This window comes from Vipera ursinii (genome assembly GCF_947247035.1).
Source record: "Vipera ursinii genome assembly, chromosome: 6".
Taxonomy (NCBI): Eukaryota; Metazoa; Chordata; class Lepidosauria; order Squamata; family Viperidae; genus Vipera; species Vipera ursinii.
Genome location: NC_139515.1, coordinates 5,300,884 through 5,323,029, shown reverse-complemented (window position 1 = coordinate 5,323,029; position 22,146 = coordinate 5,300,884). Strand labels below are relative to the sequence as shown.

The 22,146-nt window shown below is 44.1% G+C and overlaps 3 protein-coding genes across 5 annotated transcripts in view; 1 reads left to right on the top strand and 2 right to left on the bottom strand.

Moving 5' to 3' along the window:
• Nucleotides 1-207, bottom strand: part of PHTF2 (putative homeodomain transcription factor 2) — a 70,028-nt gene extending 69,821 nt beyond the window's left edge. Inside the window, exon 1 of the mRNA XM_083366272.1 lies at nucleotides 70-207. The gene's annotated coding sequence lies outside the window, so the exon portion shown is untranslated. The remainder of the gene's footprint in view (nucleotides 1-69) is intronic.
• A 1,209-nt stretch (nucleotides 208-1,416) lies between these two features.
• On the top strand, nucleotides 1,417-4,057 carry TMEM60 (transmembrane protein 60). 2 transcript variants are annotated; one of them, XM_083365534.1, is made up of 3 exons: nucleotides 1,515-1,555; nucleotides 2,865-2,977; nucleotides 3,429-4,057. In XM_083365534.1, the coding sequence occupies exon 3, from the start codon at nucleotides 3,475-3,477 to the stop codon at nucleotides 3,877-3,879; it is 405 nt and encodes a 134-aa protein (XP_083221660.1). In that variant the 5' UTR covers nucleotides 1,515-1,555; nucleotides 2,865-2,977; nucleotides 3,429-3,474; the 3' UTR covers nucleotides 3,880-4,057. The 2 variants fall into 2 exon arrangements, with proteins under 2 accessions (XP_083221659.1, XP_083221660.1); XM_083365533.1 differs by lacking the exon at nucleotides 2,865-2,977 and having other exon boundaries at nucleotides 1,417-1,555.
• Nucleotides 4,058-15,326: 11,269 nt separating this feature from the next.
• RSBN1L (round spermatid basic protein 1 like) overlaps nucleotides 15,327-22,146 on the bottom strand; it is a 34,112-nt gene continuing 27,292 nt past the window's right edge. For both annotated transcript variants that reach the window (XM_083366252.1, XM_083366253.1), the window contains 2 exons: nucleotides 16,633-16,741; nucleotides 15,327-16,538 (listed from right to left, as the gene is read on the bottom strand). In XM_083366252.1, coding sequence (XP_083222378.1) covers nucleotides 15,885-16,538; nucleotides 16,633-16,741 — 763 coding nt within the window. In that variant the 3' untranslated portion in view covers nucleotides 15,327-15,884. The remainder of the gene's footprint in view (nucleotides 16,539-16,632; nucleotides 16,742-22,146) is intronic.

The following is a 22,146-nucleotide window of genomic DNA, read 5'->3' as shown; positions in this document are numbered from 1 at the left end:
CTCCTCCCCGGCGGCGATCGCCCCCCCTCCCCTCCCCTCCCCTCCCCGCTGCAGGGCGGGGGCACTCACCGGTTCTTCGCTGGCGGGCGAGGGGCGGTAGGAACCCGCCCCCCCCTCACCCGCTCCAGCCAGCCAGCCTCTGCAGAGCCGGGAAGGAGCAGCGCGCGCGCGCCGGGCAATTGCTCCCGAGCTGGCTGGGGAGCGCGCGCTCCCGAGGCGGGGGGGGGAGGGACGGAGGGAGGGGGAGGGAGGAAAAGCGGCCGCAGCAACAGCCGCCGTGGAAGGACGGCGCGCCAATCCGGGCTCAGATCGCCCCGCCCCCTTTCTCCTCCTCCTCCTCCTCCTCGAGGGGGCGGGGCGGAAGCAGGGCCCCGCCGCGCTCGAAAAGCCTCCCCGCGCTCTCGATTGGCCGAGAAAGCCGTGACGACAGAGAGAGGGAGAGAGAAGGGGGCGCGGCCTAGGAGGCTGGCTCGGCTTGGCTTGGCTGACGGGCGGGATGGTGGGTGGAGTTTCCCGGGAGGCCAAAGCAGCCGAAGGGAAATGACAGCTTGGGGTGGGTGGGTGGGTGGGTGGGGGGTGAGAGAGTGGGAGGGGCTTGAAGGGAAACGATTCTGATAGGCAGCGGGGCTCCCGAATAGGGAGGGAGCGGGAGGAAAAAAAAAAAAGAGGAAGGGAGGAGCCAGGCGGGATGACAGACAGCCCGGCAAAAGCAGCCGAAGGGACATGACAGCTCCGGCGGTGGGGGGGTGGGGGGGGGTGAGAGAGTGGGAGGGGCTTGAAGGGAAACGATTCTGATAGGCAGCGGGGCTCCCGAATAGGGAGGGAGGGAGGGAGGAAAAAAAAAAAAGAGGAAGGGAGGAGCCAGGCGGGATGACAGACAGCCCGGCAAAACCAGCCGAAGGGAAATGACAGCTCCGGCTGTGGGGGGGGGGGGTGAGAGAGTGGGAGGGGCTTGAAGGGAAACGATTCTGATAGGCAGCGGGGCTCCCGAATAGGGAGGGAGCGGGAGGAAAAAAAAGAGGAAGGGAGGAGCCAGGCGGGGTGACAGACAGCCCGGCAAAAGCAGCCGAAGGGACATGACAGCTCCGGCCGTGGGGGTGGGAGGGGCTTGAAGGGAAACGATTCTGATAGGCAGCGGGGCTCCCGAATAGGGAGGGAGGGAGGGAGGAAAAAAAAAAGAGAAAGGGAGGAGCCAGGCGGGATGACAGACAGCCCGGCAAAAGCAGCCGAAGGGAAATGACAGCTCCGGCTGTGGGGGGGGGGGTGAGAGAGTGGGAGGGGCTTGAAGGGAAACGATTCTGATAGGCAGCGGGGCTCCCGAATAGGGCGGGAGGGAGGGAGGAAAAAAAGAAAGAGGAAGGGAGGAGCCAGGCGGGATGACAGACAGCCCCGCCAGCCGATGAGAGCGCCGCGAAGGAGAAGCCGGGCGGCCTATGGGCAGGCGCCGCTTTCCAGAGGCGGGCCTCTCTCTCTGTCTCCTCCTTCTGGCCGACGAGGCTGCGCTGCCGTCCTAGAGCGGCGTCGGGTGGCGGCCGCCCATGGGGTCCTGAGGCGGGTGAGTAGCGGCCTCTCCGCACGGGGCCTTCCGGCAGGCCGAGACGCGGGTCAAGAGGGCCCGGCCGGGCTCCTCGGGAAGGCCAAGGCTTCCCTGCTTGGCCGCCTTTCCGCCGCGGGACGGGGAAAGGCGGCTTGGAGGGGGGCCAGGCCGGCTTTGAGGCGGGTAAACCGGGAGGAGGAGCGTTAAACAGTCCCGAAGTCTCCCTGCCCGGAGCAGCCCGACCTCGGTTGGGGGACGGGGCGGAGAGGGGAGGCGGGCTCGGCTTCTTCCAGGCCAGGGGTAGGCAACCTCGGCTCTTTTAGGACTCCTGGACTTCAACTCCCAGAATTCCTCAGTCAGCAGAGCTGACTGAGGAATTCTGGGAGTTGAAGTCCAGGAGTCCTAAAAGAGCCGAGGTTGCCTACCCCTGTTCCAGGCTGTGCTGGGCCTGAAGGGGGGGTGGGGGGGCTCTTTCCCCCCCCCCCAGGAGAGAGAGAGAGAGAGAGCTGCGTGGTGCGAAAGCGGCACAGGTTCAGCTCGTCTGCAAGAAAACTGGTTTTTTTTTATTATTATTATTATTATTATTATTATTATTATTATTATTATTATTATTATTATTATTATTATTATTATATAATTTATTTATTTATTTATTTTATTTTATTTTAATTTCATTTATATCCCGCCCTTCTCCGAAGACTCAGGGCGGGATATAAATGGAATTAAAATTTAAAAAAAATAAAAATATGCTGTTTGATAATGGATATAAGCGCCTTTGTTGCAGAAGCTGCTCTACTTTCCTTTAAGAGAAGCATAGTGATAGGAACTAAGTCAAGCCTTTTTAAATTACTTGGGCTTGAGTCATTTATATTTCTTATCTTCGATAACAGCTTTTTAAACCTGGGAAAATGAGGGCAGAGTGAAAATTCTCCCACAGCCCTAAATCCAATAAAGCATAGATACTTATTATAAGTTCTCCGGCTAATTAAGATACAGAACTTGTATCGTCGTCTGCCATCAGGGCCGTGCTATTTTTAATGATCACACCAATAATCTCCAGAACAAAATAGAGAACTAGATGATGATAAAAAAAAATACATATATTTGATTCCTGACGAGTACCAAAAATTGAAGAGGGCCAGTATTGTTAGGCAGCTGAATAACAGAAGCAGGTCTCTCTAATCATTCTGCTAAGCTAAAAGTGCAGCTATTCACACTTAGGAAACTTGAGTTTTGTAAAATGAGGGCTAATCTGCTGGTCCTGGAGAATCGTTTAGTTGAGGTTATCAGAGTTTTGGATTTTTATCTCACCTTTATTACTTTATAGGTTACTGAAAGCGGCAAACATGCCTAACAGTCTTTCCTTCTCTTAGTTTCCCCACAACAAAATCATGTGAGATGGGTTGACCCAAAGTCACCCACCTGGCTTTCATGCATAAGGTAAGACTAAAGCAGGGGTCTTCAAGCTTGGCCCTTTTATGACTTGTGGACTTCAACTCCCAGAATTCCTCAGCCAGGCACGCCTGGCTGAGGAATTCTGGGAGTTGAAGTCCACAAGTCATAAAAGGGCCAAGCTTGAAGACCCCTGGACTAAAGCATCTTCTGCTTTCTAATCTGATGCCTTAACCACCATACCTATCTGCCCCCCCTCTGCCAAATTTTCAGCTTGGCTGTCCCTCAAGGAAATTTGTTTATTACAATAATCTGCAGGGCAAGGCCAAATGAATGAAATGCAACAAGTAGAATTTCCTGTCGTTTTGTAGAACTCATCAAAGCAAAAATTCTTAGTTCACAATGTTCACTTATAAAAAAAAAAAAGCTTTAAGGACGGGCATAAGTGGGGTGTCTTCTACCCATCGTCCTATTTTTTTTTCTCTTTCCTTTATTCTAGGCCGTATTTTTTCTGTTCCGGCTACTGACCTACCGAGGCTGTTTAAATGAGAATGTCCTTGGCCCAGAGAGTGCTACTCACCTGGCTCTTTACTTTACTGTTCCTGATCATGTTGGTGTTAAAACTGGACGAAAAGGCACCGTGGAACTGGTTTCTCATCTTTATTCCAGTTTGGATATTCGATACGATTCTTCTCGTGATGATCATTGTGAAAATGGCTCGCCGCTGTAAGTCCGGCTACGATCCTCGCAACGGCTCTCAGAATCTCAAGAAGAAAGCTTGGCACTTGACAGCCATGCTGCTAAAGATGGCCTTCTGTCTGGCGCTCTGCGCAAAACTGGAACAATTTACTGTAATGAAACTTTCTTATGTCTTTATTCCTCTTTGGATTCTGCTAATTGGAGGGATGATAGAACTTGGCTATAATATTTTCTATGTAAGAAGGGACTAAACGTGTTTTTTTTTCTTCGCATCCCTGAGCAATGCTGCCAAGAGTTTACTTCCTCTAAAGGGATTATTTAAAAATATATATTCTTCAAGCTGTCGGATGCGATTCCTCAGCACGGGAAGCAGAGCTATCCGATCTCCATGTACATATTGTAAATAAAGACAATCTCATGTTTTCTGTGGTTTCTACATTTTAAGTTCTTCTGCCTGGAAGTGTCTAGCGATTTAAGTCACGCTGACCAAATTTGCAATTACGCAACAGCACACCAGAACTCCCTTTAGCATTTTTGCAATTATTTCAGCCGTTATACTCCAAATCGCCGTCTTTCCAACCAGTACACTTCCAGAATCCCCTGGCAAACATGTTCATAATTCTGGTAATTCAATCCGCACGTGTTCAGGGCATCCAGATTGTAGAAGGCAGTTTTTTTAAAAAAAGTATCTTAAAGAGAGGTGAACAAATTCTTGCGCGTCACCACAAGGTAAAAACGTAAAAAGAATGTAGGATAAAAGGGAAAATGAAAAAAAAAAGCCATGACTGCTGACCCCTTTTTGGTACAGTTGTTGTTGTTAGTTGCGAAGTCGTGTCCGACCCATCGCGACCCTATGGACAATGTTCCTCCAGGCCTTCCTGTCCTCTACCATCTTCTGGAGTCCATTTAAGCTCACGCCTGCTGCTTCAGTGACTCCATCCATTCACCTCATTCTCTGTCGTCCCCTTCTTCTATTGCCCTCAACCTTTCCCAGCATGAGGCTCTTCTCCAGTGAGTCCTTCCTTCTCATTAGGTGGCCAAAGTATTTGAGTTTTACCTTCAGGATCTGGCCTTCTAAAGAGCAGTCAGGGTTGATCTCTAGGACTGACCGGTTTGATCGCCTTGCAGTCCAAGGAACTCGCAGGAGTCTTCTCCAGCACCAGAGTTCAAAGGCTTCAATTCTTTGGCGCTCAGCCTTTCTTATGGTCCAGCTTTCACTGCCATACATTGCAACTGGGAAGACCATAGCTTTGACTATACGCACTTTTGTTGACATTTTGGTACAGTAGAATAAGGCAATTACATACAACCTCAACTTTTTAAAGATCAAGGTATCCGTCAGGTCAGCATGGCTATGCGCCAAAAAGAGCACAGAATGCTTACCTTCCCATCAAAGTGGTACCTATTAATCCATTCACGCTTGCATGCTTTTGAACTGCTAGATGGGGAGGAGCTGGTGCAAGTAATGGGAGCTCACACCGTTGCATGGCGCTTGGGGCTGTCAGCTTTGCAGCTGACAAAGCTCAGCATCTTTTAACCGCTGAGCCGTTGTGCCTCCTCACGCACAATCAGCCAACTCTGTAATAAACAGCTGATACTAGCAAGAAGAGCCTTAGGTACCAAGCACTTCTCCAGATTAATGAAATACTACAATGTGGGATTTGTCTCCTGGGGTCATTTTGGTTTTTCTTGTTTCCGATGACAAAACGGATAGTTTCACAGGAAGTATATATATATATACTTATACTTATATACATATACATATATATACATATATATACATATACATATATATATATATATATATATATATATATATATATATATATATATACACATATATATATATATATACACACACATATATATATATATATACACACATATATATATATATATATACACACACACATATATATATATATATATATATATATATATATATATATATATATACACACACATATATACACATGTATATATATATATATACACACATATATATATACACATACATATATATGGATCTTTGGTTATTCGGGTTTTTCCCCACGTAGAACTAAAGGTGTAGGGGCGACGTTTCGACGGAATCCCATCCGTCAACATCAGGCTAGTGGCTTCATCAGGCTAGTGGCTTCTGATATATGTATATACATATATATACATATATCAGTTTGAAAGCAGTAAAATGATTCCAGTATACAAAAATTATAAAACTGTACCGCACTGGGCACTGTAGTGACTTTTAAAGTCACTTTAAAATTCCTGAATTACAGGATGATCTGGAAGAGAATGTGAAAGATTTTATAGCTAAATAGATCTAAACGACTTGAGCAGAATACAGGTATCTTACCATATGATGCGTACAAACATCTGTAGATTTCATCACTGTACTTAGATCTTTCTGCTTTCCAAACCACGCTTGTAATCTTCCTATCTCAACAAGTTGTTTTAAAAAGTAAATTCAGTAATAAATAACCTCAGAAGCATCCGATCACCAACGCTCAGTTTTTGCACACTGTGGCACCACCATCTTTTCAATCTGGAAGCCAAACTTACAATGCAGTATCCACTTACAAAGGATTTATACTTAGCTGTAGGTGTTTCAATTATACCCCTCCATTTAAGAGAAGTTATTGGGCAGTATAAAAGAATAAAAACCAGTTTGTTCCTATACATAACAGGGTTTCAAACTGGGAACAAGAAACATCACCTCTCTCGTTTCCTCTATATAAAAATCTGAGGATCTTTCATTCTCACCATTATGAAAATAATTACCCTGCAGGTGAGCCAAGCCTTAGCTACTCCATCCAGTCAAGTTTACGTCACTCTTTAATTTTTGTGCTACTCCCAAATTTTGCTTTTAAAATTAAAAAATAAAATAAAAATGAGAATATTGGTTACTGGACAGCTAGGAGGCTTGAAATGTTCTTTATCAACCATTCAGCTAAGCAGCAAGAAGAGATATTTTTCAGGCTGTTCTGAAAGAAGTTCAGAAAGGTGACGGAACTTTTTGTCCCCAACTTTGGTGTCAAGTTTAACAACAGCGTGTACCGATCTTCCAACCCTTTCTCCGAAGAAAGGCCTAGCGGCTGAAAATTGCTTTTAAGAAAATGCCAAAGGGATGGATCAAACAGCTGGCCTTGGGAATTTGGGAACAAGCTGTCTTAGAAAGGCCGGTGCGCTATTCAAAGGGAAGGCATGCTGCACATGCCCAATCTGTGGCAGAGTTTGCTTTTAAGTTAGCACTGAGAAATGTAAACGCTGAGAAAAACAGAGTTACTAACATCCTGCAGAGACAGAACTAATTCCAGGGAAAGGGTGTTAGTAACGCCACTGCCTCAGTTGACCCCCTTGCAATCCTTGTCCAAATGCAACAGGAAAAGGTTGCCATCTGCTGGGCTCCTGATCACCTAAGATGGGTATCCAACCTTTGGCAACTTTTTGCGGACTTCCAATTGTCAGAATTGCCAGAGTTCAGGCATGACTGGCTGGGGAATTCTGGGAGTTGAAGTCCACAGGTCTTCAAGCTGCCAAGGTTGGGTACCTCGAGCCTGAGATATTGCTGTGTTCGAAGCCCCGATAATTCGGGCGTCTAGAGTACCAGGAACGCATCTCAAGTGTATTCCATTGTCAAAATGCAGGTAGCTCTCCTCCACGGATCCTGACAGCATTTACTCATTGCCTTATGCAGGGTTTCTAAGCCACAACTGGCTTCGCATCTCAAGCTGGGCTAAAACAAAACCATGGTATGACTTCAGCAGTTAACGTTGATTAGAAGGTGCACGCAACAGAAGATGTTGAACCCCAATAAACGCTATTCAAAACCTTTGGAACGTTTGCTTAAAAAATAATCTCGAGGGATGCAGTAGGCCAGGGCTAGGGAACCTTGGCTCTTTTATGACTCGTGGACTTCAACTCCCAGGAAGTCCATGAGTCATAAAAGAGCCAAGGTTGCCTAGCCCTGCAGTAGGCGATGTCTTGAGCCCTTATTAACTCTCTCTTCTACAAGGTTCTGCAAGCAGTACGCTCACCAATCTCCTCCGACTCTTTCTCTCCTTAGCGCTAACCATTTTGACCACACTTGGGTACAAATGCCTGTCCGATTTAGCACAGGTTTATGGGTCTGGGAGTGTTGATTTGCAGTAAAGGATTCCCAACCCAAAGCCATACTTGCATCCCAACCCATTCTGAGTGAAAACATGTTATCTGACTGCCGACAGTTAACTAGAATTTGGGTTTAAGTAGAATTAAGTAGAACTCCAAAGTAGCCAGCCCGACATGTTACTACCGGCATTATCAGAGCATACAAGAATGGGGGACATTATTAAATAACCGTCTAAGCCAGGGACTGCTTGTTAGACGTCAGTACGCAGAACAAGCATAGGAAGGAGAGTTTAGTTCATTCAAGATAGCATGGGTGTGAAACCTCGGGGCCGTAAAGCAAACTCATGAAGCAATTTAAGATTCAGGAATGAGATCCTGACTCTTATTAGGATGGATAAAGAAAGCGATCTATTGACATTAGTGGACTTAACGGAGGCTTATTTCTCAATTCCTATCAAACTAGTACATCCGAACTTCCCTCCCGATAACCAGTTTCAATTCGAGAAGTTCTCTTTTTAATCTGGCAGATTTCAGTTGTTTTTTTATCCAACTGCAGTGGTAGGGCCATGTGCCTAGTATACATATATTCGGAAAAGCTTTTGACTGGGATCAGATTGATGGGACAGGCAGGGCAACAACCATCTAGAAAAGCAAGGATTCATAAAGAATTAGGTTAAGATCTCAGATGTTGCCTCTGGAAGCCCAGACTAAAATAACCCTTACCTGGATATCAAGATATGAGCCTTGGTGGAGCAGTGGGCTAATGCCTCCTTAAGTAACACCAACTGCCTGCAATTAGTGCAGGTTCGAGTCCCACCAGGCTCAAGGTTGACTCAGCCTTCCATTCTTCCGAGGTAGGTAAAATGAGGACCCAAATAGTTGGGGGCAATAAGCTGACTTTGTAATAATACCGCTGGGCCCCCCCCGAAAGCCCTAATAAGCAGGCATATACATAGAATGAAGGCTATTGCTAAGCACATTGATTTGTGCTTAGATTGTAAGATGCCCTGAGTCTTCGGAGAAGGGCGGGATATAAATGGGATTAAAATAAAAAATAAAAAATCAGTCATGACAGACAAATAGATACAGAGAAAGGGTCAGGAAATTTGAAATCAACGTTATCAAAGCGTTATAAAGTTGGTATGTACCCAGACTGTGATCGCAATCATAAACCTAGCCCTACAGACATTACACCCGATTTCTTCTTAGCGTTCAAAACGACCTCCTCAACTGAGAACGTACTCTGCTAAAAAATACTCCAGGAACTGGCCCAATCATGAAAACGAAGGCTGGTGTTGATATATCATAAAAAACACTACTTAGGGATCTGGTCAAAGATAACCAGAATATTATGAACGTCAGCTTGTACGATTGGGAAACCGTTTTTGGAGCTGATCAGTCCAGAATCATAGTCCCAATACGACACTTCCCTTAGACATGGACAACTTCATAATGAAGCCACATTTCATAACAGAATATGTAAACGTATCGGCAAACATGGAAGCATTTCACTGCCGACAATGGACCTTAAACCGCCCCCCCCCCAAAATTCCAACCAATTCAAGAGAAACGGCCACCTCTTCCAAGCTGCTCCATTGACAAAGGTCAACCAATGGATCTAGCAGTACTTTGTCCTCCTTGAAAACAGCAGAACCGCGGCAATAAGACAACTGCATCATGCCGACTCCAGGACTGTTTGCCAGGATGGCCCAAAGGACAGTTGAGCATTCAGCTCATCCCGATTATCCCTTATTAATTCTGGAGACACTAGGTCCTTCAAAATGGAGATGACCAAGGAAGGCCTCTCCAAGTACAAGGCTACTTATATTATCCAGAGAGAGAGAGAGAGAGAGACTGGCCTTCAACTGGGTACCTCGAAATTATATGGGAGGGAATAACTCCTGAGCAGTGGACTGGCCTCAAGATGCTGTCACAAGTGTTTACCTAATGAGCCTCCCAAATATTTTTATGCCTAGATCAGGACCTTCTGGACCATACAGTAGATTGGGAACGGTCCAGAAAGAGGCTATTTTCTTGGGGGTGGTGAGAATGCTTTCTTAAGTTTTTTAAGTGGTGCTACATGTCATGTGTATCTGAGACAGGATTAAGCCATCACAGGGTTCTGAGCTTAACATTAAAATGAGGGCTGCGGATGCTTTAAAAATGACACGGCAGTGCTTTAAAGCTCACATGAGCATGAGACTTCCCTGCTCTTCCTTAAAGCGACCACAACTTTTGTCAGGCCACCGCAATCCATGTGTTTTGCTTTGAAGGTCATTTTAATGAGTTGATTTACTCAAGTAGGCATGATTTTCCATCTCCTTCAGTAGCCCAAGAAAAGGCAAGGCTGCTTTAATTAGCAGCAGCAGCAGCAGCGGCACCAATGTGCTTTGCTCAGGCTAGATTTTAAGTAGTTTTCGATGTGGAAAGAGCCCTGGTATGTAACATTACAGTTTATATTTTCGTCTAGCCAAGTGCATTGTAATTAAATCAACCGTAATTTAATGCAACAGGCAAGCCAACCAATGCATGCAGGCTACCAGGGAAAACTAGAGGGGCCTTCAGTTAGTGGAAACTTCACTTTGCGTTGTACTACAAAAACAGAAACAGCGATGGAGGCAGTTTGGACAAGCGCGGCCTCTCTTTGTGCAAGGTACCCTAACCAACCTCTGCTAGTTCCTTTCGCACAAATTTCTGAACAGTGATGGCGAAACTTTTAGAGACCAAGTGCCCAAACCGCAACCCAAAACCCACTTATGTATTGTCGGGTGCCAGGTGGCCGTGGCCCACTGGGTGGCCGTGGCTGCAATGGCAACGGCAGACTGGGTGGGACTAAAAAGTTCAATCAATCAATTCCAACTTTGCGAGATCTTTTTTCCCCCGCGAGAAGTTGAAATTGATTGATTGAACCTTTTTTTGGGGGGGGGCACATGGAGGCGGAGGCCTAAAGCAAAAAGGTTTTATAAAACCCAGCTGAAGGCCTAGGACTGGGGCGATGGCGCACGTGCCCACAGAGAGGGCTCTGCGTGCCACCTGTGGCACGCGTGCCATAGGTTTGCCACCACGCTCTTAGAAAATCCAGACATTTTAGTGGGAAAAGCCCATTTTCACTGATAAAAAAACGTCTGCATTATTCCGTATAATTCATTAACTCTCAGGAATGTAAATTTGGAAAAAATGCATGTATATTTTATCTACATGCCACTAGTTAAGTTCTGTGTGAACAATGATTTTGTCTAATCTTCTTTTCTCAATGACTGCTACAATAAAAGCAATTGACATTAAAGTGCCCTCTATAGTAAGATATTCTGAAGATATATTGCTTCCTCGTTGTTTCTTACCTCTTCCATTCATGCCCAGAACTCACACGTTCACAACACATAGGTTTTGTTACTGCACAGATTAGGGAAATGCAAATCCCGCCATTGTGGCATATTTAAACCATACTCAAACCAGCTTAGCCTGTATTAAACTAGCCTTACCTGCAATGAAATATTCAAGGACATGGGACAATGAGTTTTACGCGCTGGTTTGCATATTTTTCAACACAGATGGAGTGTTTTTGTCTGTTGTCAATAAAGGTAACCCAACTGTATTCCACGCTGTCGAAGAAAAAATATAGCAACTCAACAGGGTTTGTTTTCTAGTGAAAGCAAAACAACACGGCCTCTTTTTTTTTATGGTATGGTTAGAAGAATTTTTGGAAGGAAGCATACAGGCAACTGTTAACAGGAAGAATATTACGGCTGTGATCGGATTCCTGCTTGTTCTAGCCTCTGCAAGTTTATATTTATAGAAATGCAAAAGGTAAGACTTTCCAAATGTTTTATGACTTCTTTCTTTCCTCCCACTGTTAATTGATTTGAGGACCAGATAATAGGCAACTGGCTTTTTTTTTTTTATCAGAGCTACTCAAAGTCTACTCACGCATACTTCCCCACCTCGGTCTTTTCAGAAGAATTACAATTTTGTTTGACTGGCCTGGTAGAAATAATAAAGTTGTTACAGGACCGTTCCATCAGGAAGGGCCTATAAGCATTCATCACCTTCTCAATGAACCAAAAATGATTTGCATACCATGATTAAACCAAGTTTTAAGCATAATCCATGAATTAAGTTTTGCAATGCTCCACTGTTGTCTAGGATACACGATACAAACATTTTCCATTTCAAAACAAATTATGTAGTCAGTTACATTCCAGCAAAACAATAGGTCTAGGATCCAAATTTTGACAAATCCTTCATTTTTTGGAGATGCTAAGCCATATTTTTCTATACTTCATTTGGATCTCAAATTCCAAAATCAGGGGGGGGGGGGGAAATGTCTAAGCACCAATCTCTTCAATCCAATCCCTAATGATTTACAATTGCTTAAGCTCTTCTTTGCCTACTACATAATACGGGTTACCGTCTTCGACTTACAGCAGTTAATTCACTGACCAAAGTTAGAAAGGCATGTTTTTCGCACTTACAACCATTGCAGCATCCCCACGGTCATGTGATCAAAATCCAGCCACTTGGCGACTGACTCACATTTATGATGGTCGCAGCGTCCCGGGGTCACATGATCCCCTTTTGCAACCATCTGACAAGCCAAGTCAAGGGGGAAGACAGATTCACTCAACAACAGTTTGACTAACTTAGCAACTAGTGATTCACTTAACAACTGCGACAAGGTAGGTTGTAAAATGGGGCAAAACTCACTTAATAAATGTTTCGCTTAGCAACAGAAATGTTGGGCTCAACTGAGGTCGAAGGTGAGGGTGTCATAGCCAGCCTAATCCCAACAATTCAAATCCTAGTTGGGAAACATACAGATTGAAAGTAGTTTCTTCTTAAATTACAGAGTGAGATGGAGAGTATGAAGAAGCTCAGAGCACCTTTTTTTAATATAAAAAAAAGTAGCATTTATCTGTTGTTGCATCAGTCAAAGCAGGTAAGTGGAAGGAGACTAGGACATATTTCTGGAGGAAAAACAAAAGATTAAGGCTAATATATTTGGGCTGTAAAGATGGGAGATAAGCACTAGATGACAGCAGAAAGAATGAGAAAATTCTAACACACTGCTTCCTTGAAGAGGCCATCCAGGTTTTTACACGCCAAATATAATAGCCCTACAAAAGATAAAAATGACAATATCCAATGACAGCTTAGTTTCAGGTGAACAACTGATTTAAACCAAAAGGTTTCAGCACTGCGTAACATTTTCAGCACACTGCGTAAAGGGAAAACACAAAAGCAGCCTCTGACAGAAACTGCCCAACATTGTTAAGACTCGTTTATCGAACTGTGTACAACACAACCCACAAAAAGCATGCCGTTTGCTGACATCGGCGATCTGAAAAGGGCTATAGCCATCGCTTTGTACGGGAAACCATGTTGGCTCCTACATTCACAGCAAGAGCCTTCTTTAAAAAAATCATCCTCAATGCTTAAAAATGCACAGCAATTATTATCTGGTTTTATATGTTTTAAAGGCCCAAAGGTATTTTTTTTCTGGCTGTGCTTTTCTTTTTTTTAAGACTATATATTAAAGCTTCAAAATACCCATAGAGCTCAAAGTGGAAGAGGCTAAGAATTAACCATGACTATTCTATCAAATAAGGGACGCGGTGGCTCAGTGGGTTAGGACGCTGAGCTTGTCGATCAGAAGGTCGGCAGTTTGGCAGGTCGAATCCCGAGTGCCGCGTAGCAGAGTGAGCGCCTGTTACTCATCCCAGCTTCTGCTAACCTAGCAGTTCGAAAGCACGTAAAAATGCAAGGAGAAAAATAGGGACCGCTACGGTGGGAAGGTAACAGCGTTCCGTGCGCCTTTGGCGTCTAGTCATGCCGGCCACATGACCACGGAGACGTCCTCGGACAAGCGCTGGCTCTTCGGCTTTGAAACGGAGATGAGCACCGGCCCCTAGAGTTGGAAACGACTAGCACGCATGTGCGGGGGAACCTTTACCTTTACTTATTCTATCAAATGCTCGGTTACCATGGGTGAATTATTCGCTCTCCTTGTATCCAATCTCTGCATCTCTGCCTATTCTTTAAATTTTCACAGTTCTATGACTGCAATGTAAGCCTCAGCAGTTCCATGTATACTCACACAGTATAGCAAAGCACGCCAGCAGATATTTTCACTGGGCTTCTGCCTCTCTTTTGTACGGAAAAGGGCAGCATGTATTCCTTACCCCAGATCAATTTTAAGTTCCCATTGAAGGCTAGCTGATTCTCAACCTTTTTCTAAGCACTGGCTTCTGTGACCTTTTGTCACCAACTGGATGCAGCCTCACACATTAAACCTCGCTGTAAAACAACCCCACTCACAAATGAAGCCTTAAGGATTTGCTTCTCTTTAAAATTGCCACAATTACAGCACCGGAAACTCAGCGATGATGTGACAAGGAGAAGTTTATTGCGTGTTCAACCAAATGGCGAGGCCAGGGTTGCGGTGAAGATCGCCATCACCCGGATGGCAAAGCTGAAGACTCAAAATGGAATTGACAAGACGGGTGGATATTTTAATGGATACTCTTCATATTATAGCTGGGAATAATGGAGGAGTAAAAGGGACGTGGTGGCTCAGTGGGTTAGGACGCTGAGCTTGTCGATCAGGTCGGCAGTTTGGCGGGTCGAATCCCGAGTGCCGCGTAGCAGAGTGAGCGCCTGTTACTCGTCCCAGCTTCTGCCAACCTAGCAGTTCGAAAGCGTGTAAAAATGCAAGTAGAAAAATAGGGACCACTACGGTGGGAAGGGAACAGTGTTCCGTGTGCCTTTGGCGTCTAGTCATGCCGGCCACATGACGACGGAGACGTCCTCGGACAAGTGCTGGCTCTTCGGCTTGGAAACAGAGATGAGCACCGGCCCCTAGAGTCGGAAATGACTAGCACGCATGTGCGGGGGAACCTTTACCTTTACCTAATGGAAGAGTGTTTGTGCCATAAAAGAGGGCAGAAATCGACAGCGGTTCTTGTGTTCTGTTATACTTTTAAGTTCTGGCACAGACGGAATTAAACTAAGCATATTCCTAATTTTATTTAGCCAGATGCATGAGGGAAATTCATATTGATTTGGCGCTATGTTCTTGGTTGTAAATGCATTGCTCTTTATTTTTCCTTTCTTACATGTATTGTAAAACTCTCTTTAGTTATCTGCTTGTTGCCATTGCAGAATTGAGTGCTCAGACAAATGACGGGGGGGGGGGGGGGAAAGAAATAAGTGGATCAGTGCTGGTCTATTGATGCATTTTGTTCAAATAACTGGTAAACTGTAGTACTGTTGTTTTTGTATCCCTCTGTTTTGTATTTATGATTTACCACTCATTAGGACTCCACTTTAGTGATATACCTGTCAAGAGTAATCAAATGTTCAATCCTTGCTGAAGTCTAATGTTCAATAGATGGGAAAAGGGGAGAATGTTTTAATTCTGATATATATTGTCTAGCATCCAACCAAAAGGAAGTGTATCTTCTTATTCTTCTCCAGATAAGATTTTGTGGAAATTCAACAACAAATTCTATCTTACTTAATACATCTATACACTTTTAATATAAGAATATTTCCCTTTTTTTTTAACCAGGACTGAGATTTTTTTCCCAAAATAAAAATAATTATTATGAACCTTTATTAAGCGGCTCACATTTTAATATAAATCACGCTAAAAAGTTTTCGTTTTTCTTTCGTTTTCTTTTGTTTGTTTTTTAAAAAAAGCTATTTACACTACAGTGCTGACACATTAAACAGAAAAAGAAAAAAAAAATGGTATAAATAAGCTCTATGGAAAAGCCTGGAATTGTCAAAAAGAATTCTGGCTTATCTTACAAAAAATATATATGTTAAATGTCAGCTCTATTCTAAAACCTACAACTCATATTTAAAGACTTTTATGTTATACCTGCAGTGTTTACAGTGCATCTGGCCCTAAGTGCTTTCAAACGTTTACAGTTACGGACAGGCACTGAGGAATGTTACAAAGCTACATAAACTATTTTATGCTGCAACAGCTGCAAGGGCAGGTTAAAAAAAAAACAAAAAAACCCACCAAACCTGCCTCACAGAATGTAAGCCTCCTTACATCGTGTGGTTATATTTTAAAAGTATTTTAAAAACATATATGCACGCCCATGCGCACGCACACGCACGCACGCCCACACCCACGCACTTAACACAAAAAATCGTCTTCTGGTTTGCCATGCAGACTTGGGTAAGTGGAGCTCCTCTGCCTCGTGTCTTCCTGATTCACACGACCACCCCCGGGGCACATGCTGTCCGGTGTGTATTTGTGGCCAGGCTCGGGGTTCGAGTCAGTCTCAAGTCTCCACCCTGCCAAGTGAGCGTGATCCAGTCTCGCTTTAGCTTTCTGACATTCAGCAGCCCTGGAGGCTGTCATCTTTTCGGGAAGGTCGATGGGATGGGGCTCCTCCAGATTCTGGAACGAGAGAGCAGGTTCGTGTGGCCCGCATGGAACCTCCTGTTTCACGTAGTTAGTCTGAAGGCTACTTGAGAATTTGGTTTCTTCGGAGGCCTGGATGTCCGTGGGATGGATGGCACTGCCAGCCGGAAGTCCCGGGACAGAAGACGTGGGGTCGGTTGGGGGATCCGTTTCGCAGGCGGTCTGGTTTTCTGCCGCCTCCGAGTGGTACGGCTTGAGGCGCACGTGCCACGCCAAACTGCACACAGCCGAAACGGTCTTAAATTGATGTATAACGTTCCGCGGTATAAAATAAATGTCGTTATCGTACAACTGGATTCGGGCGTATCGGATGCCTTCCCTTCGTAGCTGGTTCAATTTCGCGTCGTCCACCCACTGGACGCACTAGAAGGAAAAAGGGAGAAAATAAAAAAAAAGGACCTCCTTCAAATGTTCCTTTAACCTTCTCCCACGTCGCCCATCGATCGAGGCGGGTTACCTGAGAAAGCGGAGGCTCGTGCAAATCCAACTGCAGCCGCTGAACTACGTCTAAGAAATCGTCCGCATGAAAACAAATTACGTCTTTGGTTATGCGAGGCTGTTCAACCCTACACACAGAGGGAAAAAAAACAAAGTTCCCATTCAGGATTATTAAAAAATGCAACTATCTAAATACTTATAAGCAAGTTAAGCAAAACTCTACAAAAATACAAAAAAAACCCTGTAAAGGGTCTACGACAGTTCGCCGTGGCCAGCTCGCCACAGCCAACACCCTGTGGGACAACTCGCCATGTCTGAACGTGCTGTGCAAGAAGAGTTACGCTAACATCCAAAAAGATGGTGGAATAGAATCGTTAAAAGAATATTCAAAAGGAGGGACAGAATGAAATAGGAATGACAAAAACTAATTTTTTATTTATTTTAAATAATCAAATTGAATTGTGACAACTGTCCCACCGCAACATGTCCCATGCTGAGTTGGCCGTGGCAAATGGGCTGCGGTGTCTTGTCCTATTCCAACCTGTGCAGGTAATCCTCGACTTACAACAGTCCGTGTAGTGATCGCTCGAAGTCACAACGGGACTGAAAAAAGTGACTTATGACCTTTTTTCACACTTATGACCGTTGCAGCATTCCCCGTGGTTGTGGGATTTATGTTCAGACGCTTGACAACTGGCTCATATTTAGGACGGTCGCAGCGTCCCGCAGTCATGTGATCACCTTTTGTGACCTCCTGACAAGCAAAGTCAAGGGGGAAACCAGATTCACTTCACAACGGCGTTACTAACTTCACAGCTGCAGGGATCCACTTGACCAGAAAAGCCATAAAATGGGGCAAAACTCACTTAACACATTTCTCCCTTAGCAACATAAATTTGGGGCTCAGCTGTGGCTGTAAGTTGAGGACCGCCTGTATTCCAGTTTGGGGGAAGCCCAGAATGCTAAGCAATCAAGAGCAACCGAAATTGTTAATCCCTTTCATGGAACAGCAGCACAGACCAACACCCAAAACCCAACCTCTGTTAGACCTGCATGAACCAATAATAGCAGTGTAGCCACATCCTCTGGAACATTGGCTGATGCCTAAAAGTAAAACCTGACTAAGCTTAGAGGCAATGCTGAAGACACCTCCAAGCTGAGCACCGATAGTAGTGGGTGGAAACAGCCAAAGAATAAATTTCACCATATAACACAGGCTATAATTAATGGATACCCTAAACTCCGAAATGCCCATTGCATGGACTTGAGAAAAGTATGGGGTGGAAAAAACACCCCATTTTTAATATTTGTACAGCTAGTCCTTGACTCAGAGCAGTTTATTTAGTGACCATTCAAAGTTACAACGGCACTGGAAAAAAGTGACTTGTGACCGTTTTACACTTACGACTGTGGCAACGTCCCCAGGGTCATGCAATCAAAATTCAGACTATTGGCAATTGATGCGTATTTATGACGGTTAGTGTCCCGGGGGGGTCACGTGATCTCCTTTTGAGAGCTTCTGACAAGCAAAGTCGATGGGGGAAAGCCAGATTCACTTAACAACCGTGTTACTAACTGAACAACTGGAGTGACTCCCTTAACAACCGCGGCAAGAAAGGTCGTAAAACAGGGCAAAACTCACTTGACAACTGCCTCGCTTAGCAACAGAAATTTTGGGCTCGACTGTGGTCATGAGTCAAGGACTACCTGTATAAACTGCACTTGGGGTGAAAAACATTCAAAGCGGGACGTGAAAACCACATTTAGCAAAGCAGTGGTGGAACATTAATGTTTGGCTGATGTTAATTCCTGGAGAATAAAACTAGAAATTAGCAGCTATTACAACTGCAACGGCACATCTAGATTTGCATGTCTGTGGAACGGTCTAATCTTGGAACTGTGAGCGTGCAGATGGCGAATGAATGAAACTTAGGCTTTAAGGAAAAAGTTACATAACATCGCCCATAATGAGTGACTCATAATGATGTCTCGATTTGCAATGCAGATGAGACTGGTTTATTCTGGCACACAGTTCCTAAAACACTCAGGGATTTGAGGAGGAAAGATCAACAGAAGAAGAGATAAAAAAAAAATCAGCCAGATGATGATCTTGGCATCGGGCTGCACAAGCACAGATGGAGCGCCCAGCTGATTGCAGTAGGCAAATTGCATCAACCAGTAGTGCTGAAAGCCATCGTGAACCATTTGCCAATTCTATACTGCAATTTACTGATGTACGATTTGTGTAATTGACATTATCTTTTTTTTTCTTTCAAAAAAAGCTCTTCTTCTTTGGGCCCCAAATAGGAAGTATTAGGAGAGGATGCTGAAAATATCACTTGAGCAAATGAAAATTCTATTCCTCCAAGCACTCCCTTTCATCCATCAGACAAAAAAAACAAACATTGAGAGTGAAGGTGAAAAATTTAATATTTAATTCAATCCACCAAGCCAATGAAACATTATTGCAACCAAGAAGAGATGACAGCTGTGTTGGAAGATAAAGCAGGTAAAAGTTGTAGAGGGAGGGCTATTCTAATGAATTTCATAAACCACCTCTGAAAGCCAGCAGTTTACAACTTAAAAAAAAAAAGCAAATTAAAGTGTCCAACCTTCATTAAGAAAACAAAAATGTCTTACAATGTTGATAACTGGCGTTTGAAGGACTTGGAGGCCATGACTACTGCAAAGCCACCCAAAAAGCTGTTGAGTTCTATTTTGTAGCGACTAAGAGGTAGAGAGGTATCAGAGAGTGAAATGCAGAAACTACATGGATCAAGAAATCAAGATGGATGATAAAGAAAACTTGTGGAAATCCCAAAATAAATTACTGGCACTGAAGTCCACCTCGATCATGTCTTTCCTAGCATTGGTTTGTCATCCCATCATAATGGCCAGCGGTACTATCCATGTGTACATGTTCTTCAAGAGATAAACATACAGGAACGGCATGTTTCCAAGATTATGAAAATTGGAGATTTTCTTCAAGCCAATCAGAAAAAAGAAAACTATTTTTTCTCCTCTCACCCTCTCCCTCCCTCCCGCTGTGCGTCTGTGTATGTCTGTTGGTTTTGCTTCTCCTGTTGCATTCTGTAACTAAAAGGAAATTGATCCCGACACACAGTTACTGGAAAAAATTAAATGTCATACAGTGGTATTGTTTTTTGTAACTGTGCTAAATGTAAAATGAGCTACTGAAAAATGTCCCATGTATTGAGTATACTGTGGATGTAAAGCTCATTTACATCCAAATTAAATTTAGCATAACCTTAAATTTAAATTTAACAGACCTAAGGAAGGCATTGTAGTAATTGATGCCAAAGTTCTGCCTCCTGTACTATGATTTAGTTTCTGAGCAGGACCATCCCACATTTGTTGCTTAGTGAGGAGAGAACCAAACAGTTCGGCCACAGACACACAGAAATGAACTGAAGGAATGTGTTGCTTTTACACTGAGTTATGAGAAGAGAGTAAAGCAATAGGATTCACCCGTCAGACAAGCCACTGACTCAGTAAATGGCAGCATCTGGCTAGCATCTGGCTTGAGCTTTGAAGCTAAGCTGAGACCATCTCGATTAAGTAGAGGGATGAAAAACCTTTAGACCAGGGCTCTTCAAACTTGGCCCTTTTATGTCTTGTGGACTTCAACTCCCAGAATTCCTCGGCCGGCGTGCCTGGCTGAGGAATTCTGGGAGGGGTCTTCAAACTTGGCCCTTTTGTGACTTGTGGACTTCAACTCCCAGAATTCCTCAGCCAGGCACGCATTCTGGGCGTCGAAGTCCACAAGTCATAAAAGGGCCAAGTTTGAAGAGAGCCCTGCTTTGGATTATTCTTACTGTTGTTGTTGTTAGCTGCGAAGTCGTGTCCGACCCATCGCGACCCTATGGACAATGTTCCTCCAGGCCTTCCTGTCCTCTACCATCTTCTGGAGTCCATTTAAGCTCACGCCTCCTGCTTCAGGGACTCCATCCAGCCACCTCATTCTCTGTCGTCCCCTTCTTCTATTGCCCTCGATCTTTCCCAGCATTAGGCTTTTCTCCAGTGAGTCTTTCCTTCTCATTAGGTGGCCAAAGTATTTGAGTTTTAGCTTCAGGATCTGGCCTTCTAAAGAGCAGTCGGGATTGATCTCCTCTAGGACTGACCGGTTTGATCGCTTTGCAGTCCAAGGGACTCGCAGGAGTCTTCTCCAGCACCCTAGTTCAAAGGCCTCAATTCTTTGGCGCTCAGCCTTTCTTATGGTCCAACTTTCACTGCCATACATTGCAACTGGGAAGACCATAGCCTCGACTATACGCACTTTTGTTGACAGGGTGATGTCTCTGCTTTTTAGTGTGCTGTCTAGATTTGCCATGGCTTTCCTCCCCAGGAGCAAGCGTCTTTTAATTTCTTGGCTACAGTCCCCATCTGCAGTGATCTTGGAGCCCAGGAAAATAAAATCTGTCACTACCTCCATTTCTTCCCCATCTATTTGCCAGGAATTGAGAGGGCCAGATGCCATGATCTTGGTTTTCTTAATGTTAAGTTTCAACCCAAGTTTTGCACTCTCCTTCTTCACCCGCAACAAGAGGCTCTTTAGTTCTTCTTCACTTTCTGCCATTAGAGTGGTATCATCTGCGTATCTTAGGTTGTTGATATTTCTTCCGGCAATCTTAATTCCAACTTTTGATTCATCTAGCCCTGCCTTTCTCATGATGTGCTCTGCATATAAGTTAAATAGGCAGGGCGACAGTATACAGCCTTGCCGGACTCCTTTCCCAATTTTGAACCAATCAGTGGTTCCATGTCCAGTTCTCACTGTTGCTTCTTGACCCGCATATAGGTTTCTCAAGAGACAAATAAGATGGTCTGGTACTCCCATCTCTTTAAGAACTTGCCACAGTTTGTTATGATCCACACAATCAAAGGCTTTAGCATAGTCAATGAAGCAGAAGTAGATGTTTTTCTGGAATTCCCTAGCTTTCTCCATGAATTCCCTAGCTTTCTCCATTACTGCTGTTGACCAATCAGGAAAACAGACAGAAGCAATGTATACTGCTCAAAAAAATAAAGGGAACACTTAAACAATACAATGTACTGTATTTAATAGTAGGATGTCTTATCTTGTGTTCCCTTTATTTTTTTGAGCACTATATTATTTCCAAGAAAACTACATGGAGAATGGAAATATCCATAGAATAAGTCAGTAGGACTTGGGAGGCTTTACTATTACCATCTGCATAATCCAATGTCAAATCAAAAGATTTAACTATTATTATTCCATTCTTCCAGTACTTAAGTGTCAGGCAATTAGCAATTCTCCAGTCAAGATATAATTTTCATTTTTCTAGCTAACTGTGTGGATTACCCCTACTGATAAATGTGGCAACAAAAATTCCTCCTCCTCCAATATCACTTTCAATGTCTTTCTTTAATGCTACTGAATGCTGTTTAGGATGAAAATTCTTACTAAATGGTATCTCTACTGATAAAATGTCTAAAAAAAACACAACAGACGGGGAAAAGGATATTTAATCCCAACCTCCCAGATTGGTAT